We start from the raw sequence: 20,882 nt of genomic DNA, 5'->3' as shown, positions 1-20,882 counted from the left end.
ACACTAAGATACATACAATTGAAGTCAGAAGTTTACATATATCTTAGCCAAATACATTTAAACTCAAGTTTTTCACAATTCCTGACATTTAATCCTAGTAAAAATTCCCTGTCCTAGGTCAGTTAGGATCACCACTATATTTTAAGAATGTGAAATGACAGAATAATAGTAGAGAGAATGATTTATTTCAGCCTTTATTTCTTTCATTACAGTGGGTCAGAAGTTTATATACACTCAGTTAGTATTTGGTAGCATTGCCTTTCAATTGTTTAACTTGGGTCAAACGTTTTGGGCAGCCTTCCACAAGCTTCCCACAATAAGTTGGGTGAATTTTGGCCCATTCCTCCTGACAGAGCTGGTGTAACTGAGTCAGGTTTGTGGGCCTCCTTGCTCGTGCACGCTTTTTCAGTTCTGCCCACACATGTTCTATAGGGTTGAGGTCAGGGCTTTGTGAAGGTCACTCCAATACCTTGACTTTGTTGTCCTTAAGCCATTTTGCCACAACTTTGGAAGTATGCTTGGGGTCATTGTCCATTTGGAAGACCCATTTGCGACCAAGCTTTAACTTCCTGACTGATGTCTTGAGCTGTTGCTTCAATATATCCACATAATTTTCCTACCTCATGATGCCATCTATTTTGTGAAGTGCACCAGTCCCTCCTGCAGCAAAGCACCTCCACAACATGATGCTGCCACCCCCGTGCTTCACGGTTGGGATGGTGTTATTCGGGTTGCAAGCCTCCCCCTTTTTCCTCCAAACATAACGATGGTTATTATGGCCAAACAGTTCTATTTTTGTTTCAAAAGACCAGAGGACATTTCTCCAAAAAGGACGATCTTTGTACCCATGTTCAGTTGCAAACCGTAGTCTGGCTTTTTTATGGCGTTTTGGAGCAGTGGCTTCTTCCTTGATGAGCGGCCTTTCAGGTTATGTCGATATAGGACTCGTTTTAATGTGGATATAGATACTTTTGTTCCTGTGTCCTCCAGCATCGTCCTTTGCTGTTGTTCTGGGATTGATTTGCACTTTTCGCACCAAAGTACGTTCATCTCTAGGAGACAGAACGTGTCTCTTTCCTGAGCGGTATGTCGACTGCATGGTCCCATGGTGTTTATACTTGCGTACTATTCCCCACTACCATTCCCCACTACCATTCCCCACTACCATTCCCCACTACCATTCCCCACTACCATTCCCCACTACCATTCCCCACTACCATTCAGCACTACCATTCCCCACTACCATTCAGCACTACCATTCAGCACTACCATTCAGCACTACCATTCAGCACTACCATTCAGCACTACCATTCAGCACTACCATTCCCCACTACCATTCAGCACTACCATTCAGCACTACCATTCCCCACTACCATTCCCCACTACCATTCACTAACATTAGATACTGTATCTATTCCAGACTAACATTAGATACTGTATCTATTCCAGAACCCAAATCCCAACACCCTGTACAATACTGTAACATACGGACAGACATTAGACACTGTATCAAAGTTCACTCAGCCTATGACTGTATTTACACTACTGCTAAAATACACCAATATGACTCCCTGCTACAATAAATGTGAAATAAAATATAGAAAGTTAACTGTCTATCTATGAGGCTTAGACAGGTAACAATCTAGTATTTAAGTTGACTCAGCCTTCACACGGTTAACTATCAATCGGTGTACTTTTGTTTAGGCACATGTCTTCTATTTAATACAGTTTTAATTTCCCCCCTAACTATTTATCTCAAATCAAAATCTAATTTTATTGGTCACATACACATGGTTAGCAGATGTTATTGGTCACATACACATGGTTAGCAGATGTTATTGGTCACATACACATGGTTGGCAGATGTTTTTGGTCGTTACACATGGTTAGCAGATGTTATTGGTTACATGGTTAGCAGATGTTATTGGTCACATGGTTAGCAGATGTTATTGGTCACATGGTTAGCAGATGCTATTGGTTACATGGTTAGCAGATGTTTTTGGTTACATGGTTAGCAGATGTTTTTGGTCACATGGTTAGCAGATGTTTTTGGTTAGATGGTTAGCAGATGTTTTTGGTTACATGGTTAGCAGATGTTATTGGTTACATGGTTAGCAGATGTTTTTGGTTACATGGTTAGCAGATGTTTTTGGTCACATGGTTAGCAGATGTTTTTGGTTAGATGGTTAGCAGATGTTTTTGGTTACATGGTTAGCAGATGTTTTTGGTTACATGGTTAGCAGATGTTTTTGGTTACATGGTTAGCAGATGTTTTTGGTCACATGGTTAGCAGATGTTATTGGTGACATGGTTAGCAGATGTTATTGGTTAGCAGATGTTTTTGGTTACATGGTTAGCAGATGTTTTTGGTTACATGGTTAGCAGATGTTTTTGGTTACATGGTTAGCATATGTTTTTGGTTACATGGTTAGCAGATGTTTTTGGTTACTTGGTTAGCAGATGTTTTTGGTTACATGGTTAGCATATGTTTTTGGTCATTACACATGGTTAGCAGATGTTATTGGTCACATGGTTTGCAGATGTTATTGGTCACATGGTTAGCAGATGTTATTGGTCACATGGTTAGCAGATGTTATTGGTTAGCAGATGTTTTTGGTTACATGGTTAGCAGATGTTTTTGGTTACATGGTTAGCAGATGTTTTTGCTTACATGGTTAGCAGATGTTTTTGGTTACATGGTTAGCAGATGTTTTTGCTTACATGGTTAGCAGATGTTATTGGTCACATGGTTAGCATATGTTTTTGGTTACATGGTTAGCATATGTTTTTGGTCATTACACATGATTAGCAGATGTTATTGTGAGTGTAGCGAAATGCTTGTGCTTCTAGATCCAACAGCGCAGCAGTATCTAACAGGTCATATCTAACAGGTCTAACAATTCCACAACCTAAACCTAATACACACAATCTAGTAAAGGAATGGGATAAGTATATGAGTATAAAATATATGGATATATCTACGTGGGTAAATATTTTCATAATATAGAATCCCTCCCTCAGTGATATACCGCCTGGATACTTTACTTAAGAGCAGTAGAACTGGAGAACACACACACACACACGCACACACGCACGCACACACGCACACACACTGGGGTTTGGCGCCACTACGATGACATCATGTTGTGTTCGTGTGGTCCTAAACAGCTAAGTAATTTATCGGTTCTGTCAACTCTCCCATACTCAACACTGTACTTATCCTTACACACACACACACACCCACGGCCCTTAAACTTCCATGCTTCCGCACTCCTAGACTTTTCTGGTAACTACAAAATTAGTGTCTACAAGATCTACTTGTGTTTGGTTCATATGCTGTATTTCATGGTGTTTGGGTTAACATAAGTTGCACAGTTAATGGCTGGGTTTTCTCAAAAGGATGTACATTATGGATTTCTCTATGGCTCTGAGTCCCAAATGGCACCCTTTCCCTATGTAGTGCACTTCTTTTGACCAGAGTCCTATGAGCCCTGGTTAAAAGTAGTGCACTACATAGGGAATAGGCTACCATTTGGGATGAAGCCATGGTCTCAACTTGAAAATAGCTCACCAGAGTGAGTTACCACCACAACACCCTAATGAGTATAATCAAGAAAGAGGAGGGAGAGAGGGGGGACAGAGGAGGGAGAGAGGGGGGACAGAGGAGGGAAAGAGAGGGCAGAGAGGAGGGAGAAAAGAGGTAGAGAGGGGGGACAGAGGGCAGAGAGGAGGTAGAGAGGGGGGATAGAGGAGAGAAAGAGAGGGCAGAGAGGAGGGAGAAAGGAGGTAGAGAGGGGGGACAGAGGAGGGAAAGAGAGGGTAGAGAGGAGGGAGAAAGGAGGTAGAGAGGGGGGACAGAGGAGGGAGAGAGGGGGGACAGAGGAGAGAAAGAGAGGGCAGAGAGGAGGGAGAAAGGAGGTAGAGAGGGGGGACAGAGGAGGGAGAGAGAGGGCAGAGAGGAGGTAGAGAGGGGGGATAGAGGAGAGAAATAGAGGGCAGAGAGGAGGGAGAAAGGAAGTAGAGAGGGGGGACAGAGGAGGGAGAGAGAGGGCAGAGAGGAGGGAGAGAGGGGGGATAGAGGAGAGAAAGAGAGGGCAGAGAGGAGGGAGAAATGAAGTAGAGAGGGGGGACAGAGGAGGGGGAGAGGGGGGACAGAGGAGGGAAAGAGAGGGCAGAGAGGAGGGAGAAAGGAGGTAGAGAGGGGGGACAGAGGAGGGACAGAGAGGGCAGAGATGAGGTAGAAAGGAGGTAGAGAGGGGGGACAGAGGAGGGACAGAGAGGGCAGAGAGGAGGTAGAAAGGAGGTAGAGAGGGGGGACAGAGGAGGGACAGAGAGGGCAGAGAGGAGGTAGAAAGGAGGTAGAGAGGAGGGACAGAAGGGGGAAAGAGAGGGCAGAGAGGAGGGAGAAAGGAGGTAGAGAGGGGGGACAGAGGAGGGACAGAGAGGGCAGAGAGGAGGTAGAAAGGAGGTAGAGAGTGGGGACAGAGGAGGGACAGAGAGGGCAGAGAGGAGGTAGAGAGGGGGGATAGAGGAGAGAAAGAGAGGGCAGAGAGGAGGGAGAAAGGAGGTAGAGAGGGGGGACAGAGGAGGGACAGAGAGGAGGTAGAAAGGAGGTAGAGAGGGGGGACAGAGGAGGGAAAGAAGGGGAAGAGAGGAGGGAGAGTGGGGGACAGAGAGGGCAGAGAGGAGGGAGAGAGGGGGGAAAGAGGGGGCAGAGAGGAGGGAGAGAGGAGGTAGAGAGGGGGGACAGAGGGGGGAGAGAGAGGGCAGAGAGGAGGGAAAGAGGAGGGAAAGAGGGGGCAGGGAGGAGGGAGACAGGATGAAGAGAGGGGGGAAAGAGAGGGCAGAGAGGAGGGAGAGTGGGGGGACAGAGGGGGCAGAGAGGAGGGAGAGAGGAGGTAGAGAGGGGGGACAGAGGGGGGAAAGAGAGGGCAGAGAGGAGGTAGAGAGGGGGGAAAGAGGAGGGAAAGAGGGGGCAGAGAGGAGAGAGGGGGTTACAGAGGAGGGAAAGAGAGGAGGGAGAGAGGAGGTAGAGAGGGGGCAGAGAGCATGAAGGGAGGAGGGAAAGAGGGGACAGAGAGGAGAGAGGGGGGAACAGAGGAGGGAAAGAGGAGGAGAGGAAGAGAAGGGAGAGAGGATGAAGAGAGGAGAGGAAGAGGGGGCAAAGAGGGGGAGGAGTGGGGCGAGAGAGGACGGAGAGAGGGGAGAGAGGAGGGGATGAGAGGGCAGAGAGAAGAGAGCGAGGAGGGAGAGAGGCGAGGAAGAGGAGGGAGAGAGGAGGGGAAGATGAGGGGAGAGGAGGGAGAGAGGATGGGAGAGGAGGGGAAGAGGAGGGGAAGATGAGGGAGAGAGGGGGAGAGGAGGGGAAGATGAGGGAGAGAGGAGGGAGTGTTGAACATAGCAGAGAAAAGAGCATAAATATTCTGTTCTGAAGAGTGTTTCTGTTTTAAGTTCTAAGGTGTGTATTTGTGCATGTACGTCACTGCATAAAGGTGTATCTAGTGTGTGTGTGTGTGTGTGTGTCTATCTAGCCTGGGTGTGTGTGTGTGTGTGTGTGTGTGTGTGTGTGTGTGTGTGTGTGTGTGTGTGTATCTAGTCTGTGTGTGTGTATATTCCTACCTTCAGTCTCCTCTGCAGTCTCAGGTGAGGGTGTGTCCTGCCCCCAGCAGTCAGTCTCCCCTCTCCCTGCAGTAATTATTATGTTTAATTATTATTATGTACTTCTGGCTTGCCTAATGCTACTAACTAATATTAATACCGATAACAAATAACAATCGGTGGTAGAAACATACACACAATGGTACAGAAGTATTATTGAAGTTACGAAAGGGACTGGTTCAAATACCTCTGGACCAGCTGAACCCTTCCCCAGCCCCAAGGCATGTTCAGCAGCACGCAACAGTGTTGTTGTTACGTTCAGATAGAAATACGCTAAGCAGAACAAAAAAAAATACTTCTCTGACATGTAGAACAGAAGTCCCTCCCGTCCACCCCAGCTCCACCCACTAGAAAGACAGAGAGGCCTCTCCTACCTGCAGTACTGACGTGGACCACTAGTAGGCGTCGCAGAGACACCAAGTCAGTGTCCTTTAAGCCCGCCTCCAACTGCCTCACCACGCCACACCCTGGCTGGCTCGTCACCACGGTTACCTGGAAGCCAATGGGAGATCAAATGAGTCAATACATCAATCAAACCACTTAGTGTACAAAACATTAAGAACACCTGCTCTTTCCATGACAGACTGACCAGGTGAATCCAGGTGAAAGCTATGATCCCTTATTGATGTCACTTGTTAAATCCACTTCAATCAGTGTAGATGAAGGGGAGGAGACGGGTTAAAGAGGGATGTTTAAGCCTTCAGACAATTGATACATGTATTGTGTTTGTGTGCCATTCAGAGGGAAAATGGGAAAGACAAAGAGAACGAAGTGCGTTTGAACAGGATATGGTAGTAGGTGCCAGGCGCACCAGCTGGTGTCAAGAACTGCAGCACTGCTGGGTTTTTCAAGCTCAACAGTTTCCTGTGTGTATCAAGAATGGTCCACCACCCAAAAGGACATCCAGCCAGCTTGACACAACTGTGGGAAGTGTTGGAGTCAACATGGACCAGTATCCCTGTGGAACGCTCTCCCCACCTTGTAGAGTCAACATGGACCAGTATCCCTGTGGAACGCTCTCCCCACCTTGTAGAGTCCACATGGACCAGTATCCCTGTGGAACGCTTTCCACACCTTGTAGAGTCAACATGGACCAGTATCCCTGTGGAACGCTTTCCACACCTTGTAGAGTCCACATGGTCCAGTATCCCTGTGGAACGCTTTCCACACCTTGTAGAGTCCACATGGTCCAGTATCTCTGTGGAACGCTTCCAACACCTTGTAGAGTCCACATGGTCCAGTATCCCTGTGGAACGCTTTCCACACCTTGTAGAGTCCACATGGTCCAGTATCCCTGTGGAACGTTTCCACACCTTGTAGAGTCCACATGGTCCAGTATCCCTGTGGAACGCTTTCCACACCTTGTAGAGTCCACATGGTCCAGTATCCCTGTGGAACGCTTTCCACACCTTGTAGAGTCCACACCAGTATCTCTGTGGAACGCTTTCCACATGTAGAGTCCACATGGACCAGTATCCCTGTGGAACGCTTTCCACATGGTCCAGTATCCCTGTGGAACGCTTTCCACACCTTGTAGAGTCCACATGGTCCAGTATCTCTGTGGAACGCTTCCAACACCTTGTAGAGTCCACATGGTCCAGTATCCCTGTGGAACGCTTTCCACACCTTGTAGAGTCCACATGGTCCAGTATCCCTGTGGAACGTTTCCACACCTTGTAGAGTCCACATGGTCCAGTATCCCTGTGGAACGCTTTCCACACCTTGTAGAGTCCACATGGACCAGTATCCCTGTGGAACGCTTTCCACACCTTGTAGAGTCCACATGGTCCAGTATCTCTGTGGAACGCTTTCCACACCTTGTAGAGTCAACATGGACCAGTATCCCTGTGGAACGCTTTCCACACCTTGTAGAGTCCACATGGTCCAGTATCCCTGTGGAACGCTTTCCCCACCTTGTAGAGTCCACATGGACCAGTATCCCTGTGGAACGCTTTCCACACCTTGTAGAGTCCACATAGACCAGTATCTCTGTGGAACGCTTTCCACACCTTGTAGAGTCAACATGGACCAGTATCCCTGTGGAACGCTTTCCACACCTTGTAGAGTCCACATGGTCCAGTATCCCTGTGGAACGCTTTCCACACCTTGTAGAGTCCACATGGTCCAGTATCCCTGTGGAACGCTTTCCACACCTTGTAGAGTCCACATGGACCAGTATCCCTGTGGAACGCTTTCCACACCTTGTAGAGTCCACATGGTCCAGTATCCCTGTGGAACGCTTTCCACACCTTGTAGAGTCCACATGGACCAGTATCCCTGTGGAACGCTTTCCACACCTTGTAGAGTCCATAACCCAACGACTTGAGGCTGTTCTCAAAAGGGGAGAGGGGTGCAACGCAACAAAGATGTTCTTAATGTTTTGTCCACTCTGTGTCAGTCACCCATTCAATGAGTCAAGACTACAAGTCGTTTGATGGAGTGTGTCTGTCTGACTGACTACAAGTCGTTTGATGGAGAGAGTGTGTCTGTCTGACTGACTACAAGTCGTTTGATGGAGAGTGTGTCTGTCTGACTGACTACAAGTCATTTGATGGAGAGAGTGTGTCTGTCTGACTGACTACAAGTCGTTTGATGGAGAGTGTGTCTGTCTGACTGACTACAAGTCGTTTGATGGAGAGAGTGTGTCTGTCTACTCTACAACCTTTCTACAATACACCTGAAGATCCCCCAGACGGAGCAACGTGTCCTTGGGACATTCTGAAAATATTCAGACCCATTGACTTTCTCCACATTTTGTTTACGTTATAGCTTTATTCTAAAAATGGATTAAATAGTTTTTTCCCTCATCGATCTACACAATACCCCATAATGCATTCACAATACCCCATAATGCCATCACAATACCCCATAAGGCCATCACAATACCCCATAATGCCATCACAATACCCCATAATGCCATCACAATACCCCATAATGCCATCACAATACCCCATAATGCCATCACAATACCCCATAATGCCATCACAATACCCCATAATGACATCACAATACCCCATAATGCCATCACAATACCCCATAATGACATCACAATACCCCATAATGCCATCACAATAACCCATAATGACATCACAATAACCCATAATGACATCACAATACCCCATAATGACATCACAATAACCCATAATGACATCACAATACCCCATAATGACAAAGCAAAAACAGGTTCAGAATTTTAGCAAGTTAATACATTTTTTTTTTTTAAATATCTCATTTACATAAGTATTCAGACCCTTTAGTCATTTGTTGAAGCACCTTTGGCAGCGATTACAGCATTGAGTCTTCTTGGCTATAACGCTACAAGCTTGGCACACCTGTATTTGGAGAGTTTCTCCCATTCTTCTCAGCAGATCCTCTCAAGCTCTGTCAGGTTGGATGGGGAGCGGCGCTGCACAGCTATTTTCAGGTCTCTCCAGAGATGTTCGATCGGGCTCAAGTCCGGGCTCTGGCTGGGCCCCTCAGGGACATTCGGAGACTTGTCCCAAATTCACTCCTGCGTTGTCTTGGCTGTGCGCTTAGGGTTGTTGTCCTTGGTTTCATCAGACCAGAGAATCTTGTTTCTCATGGTCTGAGAGTCCTTTAGGTGCCTTTTGGCAAACTCCAAGTGGGCTGTCATGTGCCTTTTACTGAGGAGTGGCTTCCATCTGGCCACTCTACCATAAAGGCCTGATTGGCGGAGTGCTGTAGAGATGATTGTCCTTCTGAAAGGTTCTCTCATCTCCACAAAGGAACTCTGGAACTCTGTCAGACACAAAGGAACTCTGGAACTCTGTCAGAGTGACCATCGGGTTCTTGGTCACCTCCCTGACCAAGGCCCTTCTCCCCTGATTGGTCAGTTTGGCCGGGCGGCCAGCTCTAGGAAGAGTCTTGGTGGTTCCAAACTTCTTCCATTTCAGAATGATGGGGGCCACTTTGTTCTTGAGGACCTTCAATGCTGCAGACACTGTTTGGTAGCCTTCCCCAGATCTGTGCCTCGACACAATCCTGTCTCTGAGCTTTACAGACAATTCATTCGAAATCATGGCTTGATTTTTGCTCTGACATGCACTGTCAACTGTGGGACCTTATATTGACAGGTGTGTGCCTTTCCAAATCATATCCAATCAATTCAATTTAACACAGATGGACTCCAAATGAACATCTCAAGGATGATAAATGTCCAGGGCCCTTGTTTCTTTCCCTTTAGCTTCTAGAAATGGAGCACAAGAGATTGGTGTTGTAACGGGCTCGTGGTAACGGCTGGAGCGGAATCAGTGGAACTGTATCAAACACATCAAACATGGTTCCGTTGGCATTGGTAACAGCTGGAGCGGAATCAGTGGAACGGTATCAAACACATCAAACATGGTTCCGTTGCCATTGGTAACGGCTGGAGCGGAATCAGTGGAACTGTATCAAACACATCAAACATGGTTCCGTTGCCATTGGTAACGGCTGGAGCGGAATCAGTGGGTATCAAACACATCAAACATGGTTCCGTTGCCATTGGTAACGGCGGAATCAGTGGAACTGTATCAAACACATCAAACATGGTTCCGTTGCCATTGGTAACGGCTGGAGCCGGAATTGGGTATCAAACACATCAAACATGGTTCCTGGAGCTGGAGCGGAATCAGTGGAACGGTATCAAACACATCAAACATGGTTCCGTTGCCATTGGTAACGGCTGGAGCGGAATCAGTGGAACTGTATCAAACATGGTTCCGTTGCCATTGGTAACGGCTGGAGCGGAATCAGTGGAACTGTATCAAACACATCAAACATGGTTCCGTTGCCATTGGTAACAGCTGGAGCGGAATCAGTGGAACGGTATCAAACACATCAAACATGGTTCCGTTGCCATTGGTAACGGCTGGAGCGGAATCAGTGGAACGGTATCAAACACATCAAACATGGTTCCGTTGCCATTGGTAACGGCTGGAGCGGAATCATTGGAATGGTATCAAACACATCAAACATGGTTCCGTTGCCATTGGTAACGGCTGGAGCGGAATCATTGGAATGGTTTCCATGTGTTTGATGCCATTCCATTCGCTCCGTTCCAGCCATTATTATGAGCCGTCCTCCCCTCAGCTGCCTGAAACGGAGAGCTTCTTCTTGTAGAGAGCCAGTCTGTGACTTGATGATGGAAGATCACAATCAGTAGGCCTACTTTATGGAGAGAAACAAAAAAAACATAAAGCCCTTATTAAACTCCTGATTACACCTTTATGTCCGGTTTATCTGATGACACACAGTCCTAAAATCTCTTTCTGACACATTTACACACCAGATCAGAAGAGAAATAAAATAAAAAACGGATAAATGAATTAAATTCAACCCTGAGTAACATCTTTCAGTAGTAATAAGTTCAAACATCACAAAATCACATTACTGGGACCAGAAAATAATAATATATAATCCTAGTAAATATCCAGGTCCTAACAGCCCGTATTCCTAAATACTACACTACATCTGACCAGAAATACCTAGGTATTTGGTTGGATGACAAGTTGTCCTTTAAAGTTCAAGTCGTGGATAAAAGCTGTGATAAAATTGAAATTGGGTTTTTCATTTTAGTAATAAGGCTTGCTTCCTGCTTATGGCTAGAAAGAAGTTTGTTCAGGCCACGTTTCTCTCTAATATAATATATGCCATTTAGCGGACGCTTTTATCCAAAGCGACTTACAGTCATGTGTGCATACATTCTACGTATGGGTGGTCCCGGGAATCGAACCCACTACCCTGGCGTTACAAGCGCCATGCTCTACCAACTGAGCTACAGAAGGACCATGTTATTGATTATGGTGACTTGTTGTATATGGATAGGTTAAATACAAAATGAGAACCCTGAAGGTGGCCATTTGGTTGTTTTCTCCTGTTTCTTCTCTTCCTGTATAGAAGGACATCAGTGCTGGTTGAGAATGCATCCCAAATAGTACCACATTTCCTCTATAGTACACTACTGTTGACCAGAACCCTATGAGGGATATACTGTAGGCCTATTTAGGAAATAGGATTCCATTCAGGACACAGTCAAAATAGGAAGTCTGTTTCAGAGCTAAGATGGAACACAGAGCCATATGTTTAGTGTCTGTGTTCTCTAATGGTGTTCTGTGTTCTAATGGGTCCATTCATATCAGCTCCTGGTCGGAAGCTAGTACGCTAATGGCTCTGACTGGAGCTTCTACAATCTGAGAAATGCTCAAAAACCTAAAGGACTGCCCATCTCTCTCTCTCTTTCTATATTGCATTCATTACACTCAGGGATTTTTATGCCGTTAAAATCCCTTCAGGGGGAGGGCAGCCTTTTAATTCAGGAAGCCTAAATCAAAGAGTGTAAAAAATTGGAAATTGGCTTAAAAATGCAAAAAATAAATCTGCTCTGCCAAGATGGGGGACTCTAAAATGTTCAGCCACGCCCTACACAGCCACTTTTTGATCCACAAAATGCACTGACACTGCCATAAAATGCCCTGACACTGCCATTAAATGCACTGACACTGCCATAAAATGCCCTGACACTGCCATAAAATGCACTGACACTGCCATTAAATGCAACACTGCCATAAAATGCACTGACACTGCCATAAAATGCACTGACACTGCCATTAAATGCCCTGACACTGCCATAAAATGCCCTGACACTGCCATAAAATGCCCTGACACTGCCATAAAATGCACTGACACTGCCATTAAATGCCCTGACACTGCCATAAAATGCCCTGACACTGCCATTAAATGCCCTGACACTGCCATTAAATGCCCTGACACTGCCATTAAATGCCCTGACACTGCCATAAAATGCCCTGACACTGCCATAAAATGCCCTGACACTGCCATAAAATGCACTGACACTGCCATAAAATGCCCTGACACTGCCATTAAATGCCCTGACACTGCCATAAAATGCCCTGACACTGCCATAAAATGCACTGACACTGCCATAAAATGCACTGACACTGCCATAAAATGCCCTGACACTGCCATAAAATGCCCTGACACTGCCATAAAATGCACTGACACTGCCATAAAATGCACTGACACTGCCATAAAATGCCCTGACACTGCCATAAAATGCCCTGACACTGCCATAAAATGCCCTGACACTGCCATAAAATGCCCTGACACTGCCATAAAATGCCCTGACACTGCCATAAAATGCCCTGACACTGCCATAAAATGCCCTGACACTGCCATAAAATCCCCTGACACTGCCATTAAATGCCCTGACACTGCTATAAAATGCCCTGACACTGCCATAAAATGCCCTGACACTGCCATAAAATGCCCTGACACTGCTATAAAATGCCCTGACACTGCCATAAAATGCCCTGACACTGCCATAAAATGCCCTGACACTACCATAAACAGGTGACCTAGCAACCTTGACCTTACATAGTTTTCTTGCGCGACCCAACAACTAATAGGAGGAGCCAGTTTCAAGCAGTAACCCAAATGAAATCATCTGTAACACATCAGTGAGGTGAGGCGTTCTTCAAACCTGGTCCAAATCTGGTCCAAACCTGGTCCAATAGGGTGTGCATGTTTTTTGTTCAAGCCCAGCTGTAACAGACCTGATTCAACTAATCAAAGGCTCTCGTTTCAGTACTCACCTCTACAGATCCATTGTTGTTGGCCTGGTTCGGAGTGGTAGTGTGTCGCGTGTACTGTTTAAACTGCTGCAGGCTGTCCAAAACAGCCTGTTTGAGCAGTTCCCCTCTGGGTGCGCGGACGCACCCCTCTCCGGGTATAGACCTCAGCTCCTCCACACAGGAACGCAGTCGGGCCAGGTTACCCCTCACCTGCTGGAGTGGGGGAGAGGGATGGAGGAAGGGGGAGAGAAATAATGTGGGGGTTAGAGAGAGAGAGAGAGAGAGAGAGAGAGAGAGAGAGAGAGAGAGAGAGAGAGAGAGCGCAATGATTTATTTACTTCATTACCTTGCCACCATTCTGACTCACATATAAGTAATCAGGCATGCATCTTTTAAAGAGAAGAGAGAGAGAAAAGAGAGAGATAACACAACACACTTCTCTCTCCCTCCTTCCCTCTTACCACGAATGGCAGCAGACATTCATGCTGTCTACTCAGAGCGTAAAGGCTAAGCAGGGGCAGTCTACAGGGTCCGTCCAGACTACAGGCCAGAGTCAGGAAGTTATCCAAAGCCTCACACAGCGTAGTACCAGTCTCTGACCACCAGGGCGGTGACGCGTCCACGATCAGAACACGGGGCGGTTGCTGTGAGAACAAGGAGGGGCGGCACACCTGGAAGGAGGAGGAGGGGGGGCCAGAGCGGTTCCTTGCGTCCATGGCAACGATGGAATCGGAATCTAAACAAAACAATAGTAAAGGAAACACAAGGATGAAGCAAGAGGAAGACGGTAAACAAACATGAAATCATTTGTTGTTTAAAGTTACAATCTGGGATTCATTTTTGGAGGGAAATGTCTGCCCCGCCACTTGCTTTGGTATATACACTACCGTTGAAAAGTTTGGGGTCACTTAGCAAATGTTTTGTCCATTAAAATAACATCAAATTGATCAGAAATACAGTGTAGACAGTGTTAATGTTGTAAATTACTATTGTAGCTGGAAACTGCAGATTTCTTATGGAATATCTACATAGGTGTACAGAGGCCCATTATCAGCAACCATCACTCCTGTGTTCCAATGACACATTGTGTTAGCTAATCCAAGTTTATGTCCTGATTAAAGAAGCAATAAAACTGTCCTTCTTTAGACTAGTTGAGTATCTGGAGCATCAGCATTTGTGGGTTCGATTACAAGCTCAAAATGGCCAGAAACAAAGCATGTTCTTCTGAAACTCATTAGTCTTTTCTTGTTCTCAAAAATGAAGACTGTTCCATGCGAGAAACTGCCAAGAAATCTCGTACAACGCTGTGTACTACTCCCTTCACAGAACAGCGCAAACTGGCTCTAACCAGAATAGAAAGACGAGTGAGAGGCCCCGGTGCACAACTGAGCAAGAGGACAAGTACATTAGAGTGTCTATTTTGATAAACAGATGCCTCATAAGCCCTCAACTGGCAGCTTCATTAAATAGTTCCCGCAAAACACCCGTCTCGATGTCAATAGTGAAGAGGCGAGTCCGGGATGCTGGCCTTCTAGGCAGAGTTGCAAATTATGGACAGACAAATCTAAGTTTGAGTTGTTCGAATCACAAAGAAGAACATTCGTGAGACACAGAAAAAATTAAAAGATGCTGGAGGAGTGCTTGGCGCCATCTGTAAAGCATGGTGGAGGAAATGTGATGGTCTGGGGTTGCTTTGGTGGTGGTAAAGTGGGAGATTTGTACAGGGTAAAAGGGATCTTGAAGAAGGAAGGCTATCACTCCATTTTGCAACGCCATGCCATACCCCGTGGATGGCGCTTAATTAGAGCCAATTTCCTCCTACAACAGGACAATGAACCAAAGCACAGCTCCAAATGATGCAAGAACTACTGAGGGAAGAAGCAGTCAGTTGGTATTCGGTCTATAATGGAGTGGCCAGCACAGTCACCGGATCTCAACCCTATTGAGTTGTTGTGGGAGCAGCTTGACTGTATGGTATGTAAGAAGTGCCCATCAAGCCAATCCAACTTGTGGGAGGTGCTTCAGGAAGCATGGGGTGAAATCTCTTCAGATTACCTCAACAAATTGACAACTAGAAAACCAAATGTATGCAAGACTGTAATTGCAGCAAATGGAGGATTATTTGACGAAAGCAAAGTTTGAAGGTCACAATTATTATTTCAATAAAAAATATATTTTTTTAGAACCTTGTCAACTATATTTCCTATTTCCTATTTATTTTGCAACTAATTTTCATGTATGTTTTCATGGAAACCAAGGACATTTCTAAGTGAACCCAAACTTTTGAACAGTAGTGTACATGAAGGAGAGCAGTCATTCATCATGAAAAGGATGTTACAGTTTGGTGAGCCTGGGGAAAGTCCCCTCTTGCCCGAGAGCTACAGCTCTACTCTCATTAACTATCTCACCCATGTCATTATGAAGGGGGAACCCCGCCATTATGACAACATGAATTACCCCCTGACTGTCTTCATCACACTAAAGTTACGATGGTTAGTCATTTGATGGAGCAAGAACAGGAGGACGGACACGGGGGGGGGGGTGAAGTAATTGGGACATATAGGGAGTTTTCAACAGTCAGTCAGTCAATCCATCAATCACGAAACAGATAATGCTTAGTCAAAATGATGGTGAAATAACAGTGAGTCAAGTCCTCTCACACACACACACACACACACACACACACACACACACACACACACACACACACACACACACACACACACACACACACACACACACACACACACACACACACACACAAATCCTTAACATTTTGAGCTGGAAAAGAGGAACAAAGAGGAGTAGAAAAGGAGGAAGAGCTAGCATCCTTAGATGATTATCACAAGAGGCACACAACTTAACCCTTATTGGATTCTCATTTAGCTCACAGCTGTGACCAAACAACAATGAACAAGACTGTTATGGCTGGTCAAAAGAAGTGCACTAAGTAGGGAATAGGGTGCCATTTGAAATGAAACACAAGACCGTTATGTGACACTGAGGTCAGATAGAGATAGCTAGAATCAGAGAGGTTTAATTAGGGTCAGATCAGAACATTCTGTTATCTATGCTTTCATTCCAAATGGCACCCTATTCAGTGCACTACGTTTGACCAGGTAGCCTGGTTAAAAGTTGTGCACTATATAGGGAATTAGGGTGCCATTTGGGACGGAGCCCTTCAGAATCATCTCCATTCACAACGGAACTCTGTGTTCTATCTGTCCTGTTCTATATAACCATGTTACGGAAGGAACCTCTCTCTCTCACTGTGCCTTCAGGCAGACGTTTATAGTCAACAAGACTGGCGTGATGACAAAAGGACACATTGTGTGTGTACAGTGTGTGTGTATGTCTCTCTCTCTCGCTTGCACGCAACATGCAGGCACACACACAGCCTGGTAATTTCAATTGGTGCGTCATTAGATGAGTAGTATGATCCAAGGGCAAAAGACAAGATGTAGGAGGGAAGAGACTGATAAAAACGGGCGCTGTTACACACACCATCAAAACCCTTGCCGCCCCCGCAACTAAAATCCTTATACTGTTATAAGCATTTAGCAAGCTAGCTATGCTAATAGAAACGGCCTGGTATGGAAGGATGTAGGCCTGTAATTAGGAGATGACAGCCAGGTCAAGATGAGGGAGTAACGCTGAGCTCCACTACACCCCAGGGCCACCTTCAGTTGTCAAAACGTTGCAGATATAAATGTCATGAAATGAATAGAGCTGATGTGATTCATTATTCTACATGTTCTACGTAGCCTATTTCTATATGAACGTTCATAAAAACGTCCTGCTGAACTCGGCCAAGATCTCTGATCTGTTTGTGACTGGAATCCATATAACTCTTAACAAAGTCATGCTGTTGCTAGAGTGCTGAAGAACGGAGTTATCTGTCCAGAAATACGAAATAAACTACTTTTGGGGGGCACTGTCTACCGCCAGACTACTAGCCAGCTCATAGTAGCGTTTTCCCCACCAAACAAAATGTAACATTAGTTGGAGAACATGCAAGTCAGTCTCATAGCTAACGTTAGCTAGATAGCTAGCTAGGTACTTGTTAGCAAATTTACCTTACCTCTGAAATTTACTTTTCTTTTCGTGTTTCTTATTGAATTCCCTGTCCTTGTGTATGTTCTGGTTATTTAGCCAAAATACACATTAGTTTTAGCTGTAAAAAAAAAAATACAATTTTAATTTAAAATAACGAGGTTATTTTCAGATTGTTTGAAAAGTAGACGTGACGTCACGTCTCGCGCTCTCTCGCCAAGGCAGCTGCGCGCGGGCAGGAGGCACGCTGAACTGAAAGGTCACAGCGGGATACCAAATATATTTAATTGATTATTATAAACCATTTGTCATAAATAGCATTACGATTTAGTCTAAATATGTGTGTTTTTACTATACTGTTTATCTTGTCATTAAAAGACAGGCGGGGATAGGCCTGCGTTACAGTAAAACAGACTTCCCCGACTACTACTAGTTAACTAGTCAGTAGTCTGATTGGATGAAGGTGTGACTGGAGAATGCACCTCACCCTTTTCCAATAAAACGGTTCTCTCTCCCAGTCATCCGTAACTGAAGTTCAAATCCACTTTAGCAGGCCATGGGGAGAGGGAAAGATGGGGACAGATCTGCTACACTCTCTACCAATCTCTTGTCACAGGTAGGCCTAGAATTATATCTGCATGACATAAATTGACTATAAGCTTATGGCACAAAACTTCCCCAGCTTCCCTCTCTCTTTCTCTCCCCGTTCCTCCCCCTCACTCTCCATTTCTCTTCATCCCTTTCGCTCCATTCGCTCCATTCCTCCTGCCTCTCTTTTCATCCCTGTCTCTCCATTCATCCTCTCTCCATCCCACTCCTTCCACCCTTTCGGTATGCCCCCCCATCTCTCCATTCAGCCACTTTACCTTGAAGTAAATGGAAATAAGACATGGAAATGATGGCAGCATCTGAGGGAATGAATGAATAGTTTAGGGAAATAATAATGTTTTATTTCAAGGCCTGGAAAACTCCAAATCTAAAAAGGGCTGTGTCGCATATAGCACCCTATTCCCTATATAGTGCACTACTGTTGACCAGGGCCCATAGTGCTCTATCCACATTGGAGAACCCTTTCGGGTTCCAGGTAGAACCCTCGATTAGTCATCAAAAGTAGTGCACTATAGGGGATTGGGTTCCATTTGGGACTCAGACAAGAAATCCTTCAGATTTAACCCTTCAAGTTCTATTCCCAATCATAAAGGTCCTCTAAACACACACACACACACACACACACAGACACACACACACACACACACACACACACACACACACACACACACACACACACACACACACACACACACACACACACACACACTGAGCCTACCGAATCAGGACTTCTGCTGAGACAAATTTGTCAGAGTGATTCTGTTAGGATCAAAGAGGATGTTCATTTAACACACACACACACACACACACACACACACACACACACACACACACACACACACACACACACACACACACACACACACACACACACACACACACACACACACACAGACAGACAAGACTACTGATTGGATAAGGCAGCCATTTATGTGTGAAATATAATATATTCAGTTCATTTTCCCACATTTTTTCCCTCCTTTATAACTTGGGATATGTTAAAGTGTACAAGATTAAGTGTTGCACAAGTTTGATAAGAGGCTTAGATGAATGCTGGGTAGTGTGAAATGAGAGCTGACACACACACACACATACAGAATGACTCCGAGAGACATGTAGCATGCACATCTGTTTGCTGGAGATAAGAAGTGTGTGTGTGTGTGTGTGTGTGTGTGTGTGTGTGTGTGTGTGTGTGTGTGTGTGTGTGTGTGTGTGTGTGTGTGTGTGTGTGTGTGTGTGTGTGTGTGCTAAATGAACATCCTCTTTGATCCTAACAGAATCACTCTGACAAATTTGTCTCAGCAGAAGTCCTGATTCGGTAGGCTCAGTGTGTGTGTGTGTGTGTGTGTGTGTGTGTGTGTGTGTGTGTGTGTGTGTGTGTGTGTGTGTGTGTGTGTGTGTGTGTGTGTGTCTCGACATGGGTGTGGATTAACGTTGCTGAGAGCAGCTTGACAAGATAAAGATCACTGAATTCAGAAACCTTTTCTCATAACCTGCCCTCATTAATTATTATGTTCAAGAAGTTACACTTACTAATAGATTAAACTTTGTCTTTCAGCTAAATTAATGTCCACTTCCTACTGTTTGTTTGAAACCTTTTAGCATCTACCTACTTTCACCTCACCTGAGCGAGGCCTGGAAGCCAAAGCTATACTCTTAGAAAAAAAGGGTTCCAGAAGGGTTCTATCTACCAATAGGGACAGCCGAAGAACCCCTTTGGAACCCTAAGAGTGTAGCTTTGGCATCCAGGCCTCGCTTCCAGGAAACCTTTGGAGAAAGAACCCTTTTTGGTTCCACGTAGAACTCTTTTGGGTTACCTGTAGAACCCTATGTGTAAAGGGATCTACGTGGAACTCAAAAGGTTTTTACCTGGAGCCAAAAAGGGTTCTTTCTCCAAAGGGTTCTCTTATGGGGATAACCGAAGAACCCTTTTAGTTGTTTAAAAAAATATATATTTAACCAGGTAGGCCAGTTGAGAACACCTTTATTTAACCAGGTAGGCCAGTAGAGAACACCTTTATTTAACCAGGTAGGCCAGGAGAGAACACCTTTATTTAACCAGGTAGGCCAGTTGAGAACACCTTTATTTAACCAGGTAGGCCAGTAGAGAACACCTTTATTTAACCACGTAGGCCAGTTGAGAACAAGTTCTCATTTACAACTGCGACCTGGCCAAGATAAAGCAAAGCAGTGCGACACAAACAACAACACAGAGTTACACATGGAATAAACAAACATACAGTCAATAACACAATAGAAAAGTATATATACAGTGTGTGCAAATGAGGTAAGATAAGGGAGGTAAGGCAATAAATAGGCCATAGTGGTGAAATAATTACAATTTAGCAATTAAACACAGGAGTGATAGATGTACAAGTAGAGATACTGGGGTGCAAAGGAGCAAAAAATAAATAACAGTATGGGGAGGAGGTAGTTGGATGGGCTATTTACAGATGCGCTATGTACAGGTGCAGTGATCTGTGAGCTGCTCTGACAGATGGTGCTAGGTTCTAGATAGCACTTTTTTTCAATGAGTGTAGATACCTTTAAGGACAGTATATATATAATAAATCATTAAAGTGGTAATGTTCCTTCAGATAGGTGAGTAACCTCTTTGCTAAAGGGTCGTTCCACCTCAAAAAGCACAAGAGGATTTCAACACCCACCATCTCATATTGTTCTGAAATGGTTTCTGTGGTTAGAAACATATAAGATTAGCATTCCTGCAACATTCAGTTGTTGACATTTAATTTGATCTCTGAGAAATTAATAAATTAAGCTAATTAACTGCACCCCGTTACAGTTGATAGGTTTCATATAAAATTCAGTAAATATCAGTGTCAGTTGGTGCCGTTTAAGATGAGGGAGGACGCTTCATTTTCTTCATGAGGTATGGCCTTATTATTTCTACTACATCTTGTTGGATGACTGTCATTCATATTCCATTCACCCAGTTCAATGTAACAGTGA

General features: G+C 45.0%; 1 protein-coding gene across 1 annotated transcript in view; it reads right to left on the bottom strand.

Moving 5' to 3' along the window:
* m1ap (meiosis 1 associated protein) overlaps window positions 1–17,516 on the bottom strand; it is a 72,471-nt gene extending 54,955 nt beyond the window's left edge. The window contains exons 1-5 of the mRNA XM_052495703.1: window positions 17,332–17,516; window positions 13,712–13,986; window positions 13,272–13,463; window positions 6,033–6,150; window positions 5,620–5,685 (exon numbers count right to left, since the gene is read on the bottom strand). Of these exons, the coding sequence (XP_052351663.1) occupies window positions 5,620–5,685; window positions 6,033–6,150; window positions 13,272–13,463; window positions 13,712–13,966 (631 nt within the window). The 5' untranslated portion in view covers window positions 13,967–13,986; window positions 17,332–17,516. The remainder of the gene's footprint in view (window positions 1–5,619; window positions 5,686–6,032; window positions 6,151–13,271; window positions 13,464–13,711; window positions 13,987–17,331) is intronic.
* Window positions 17,517–20,882: the final 3,366 nt, after the last annotated feature.

Source organism: Oncorhynchus keta, chromosome 35 (assembly GCF_023373465.1).
Source record: "Oncorhynchus keta strain PuntledgeMale-10-30-2019 chromosome 35, Oket_V2, whole genome shotgun sequence".
NCBI lineage: Eukaryota > Metazoa > Chordata > Actinopteri > Salmoniformes > Salmonidae > Oncorhynchus > Oncorhynchus keta.
This window is presented reverse-complemented; position numbering and strand designations above follow the sequence as displayed.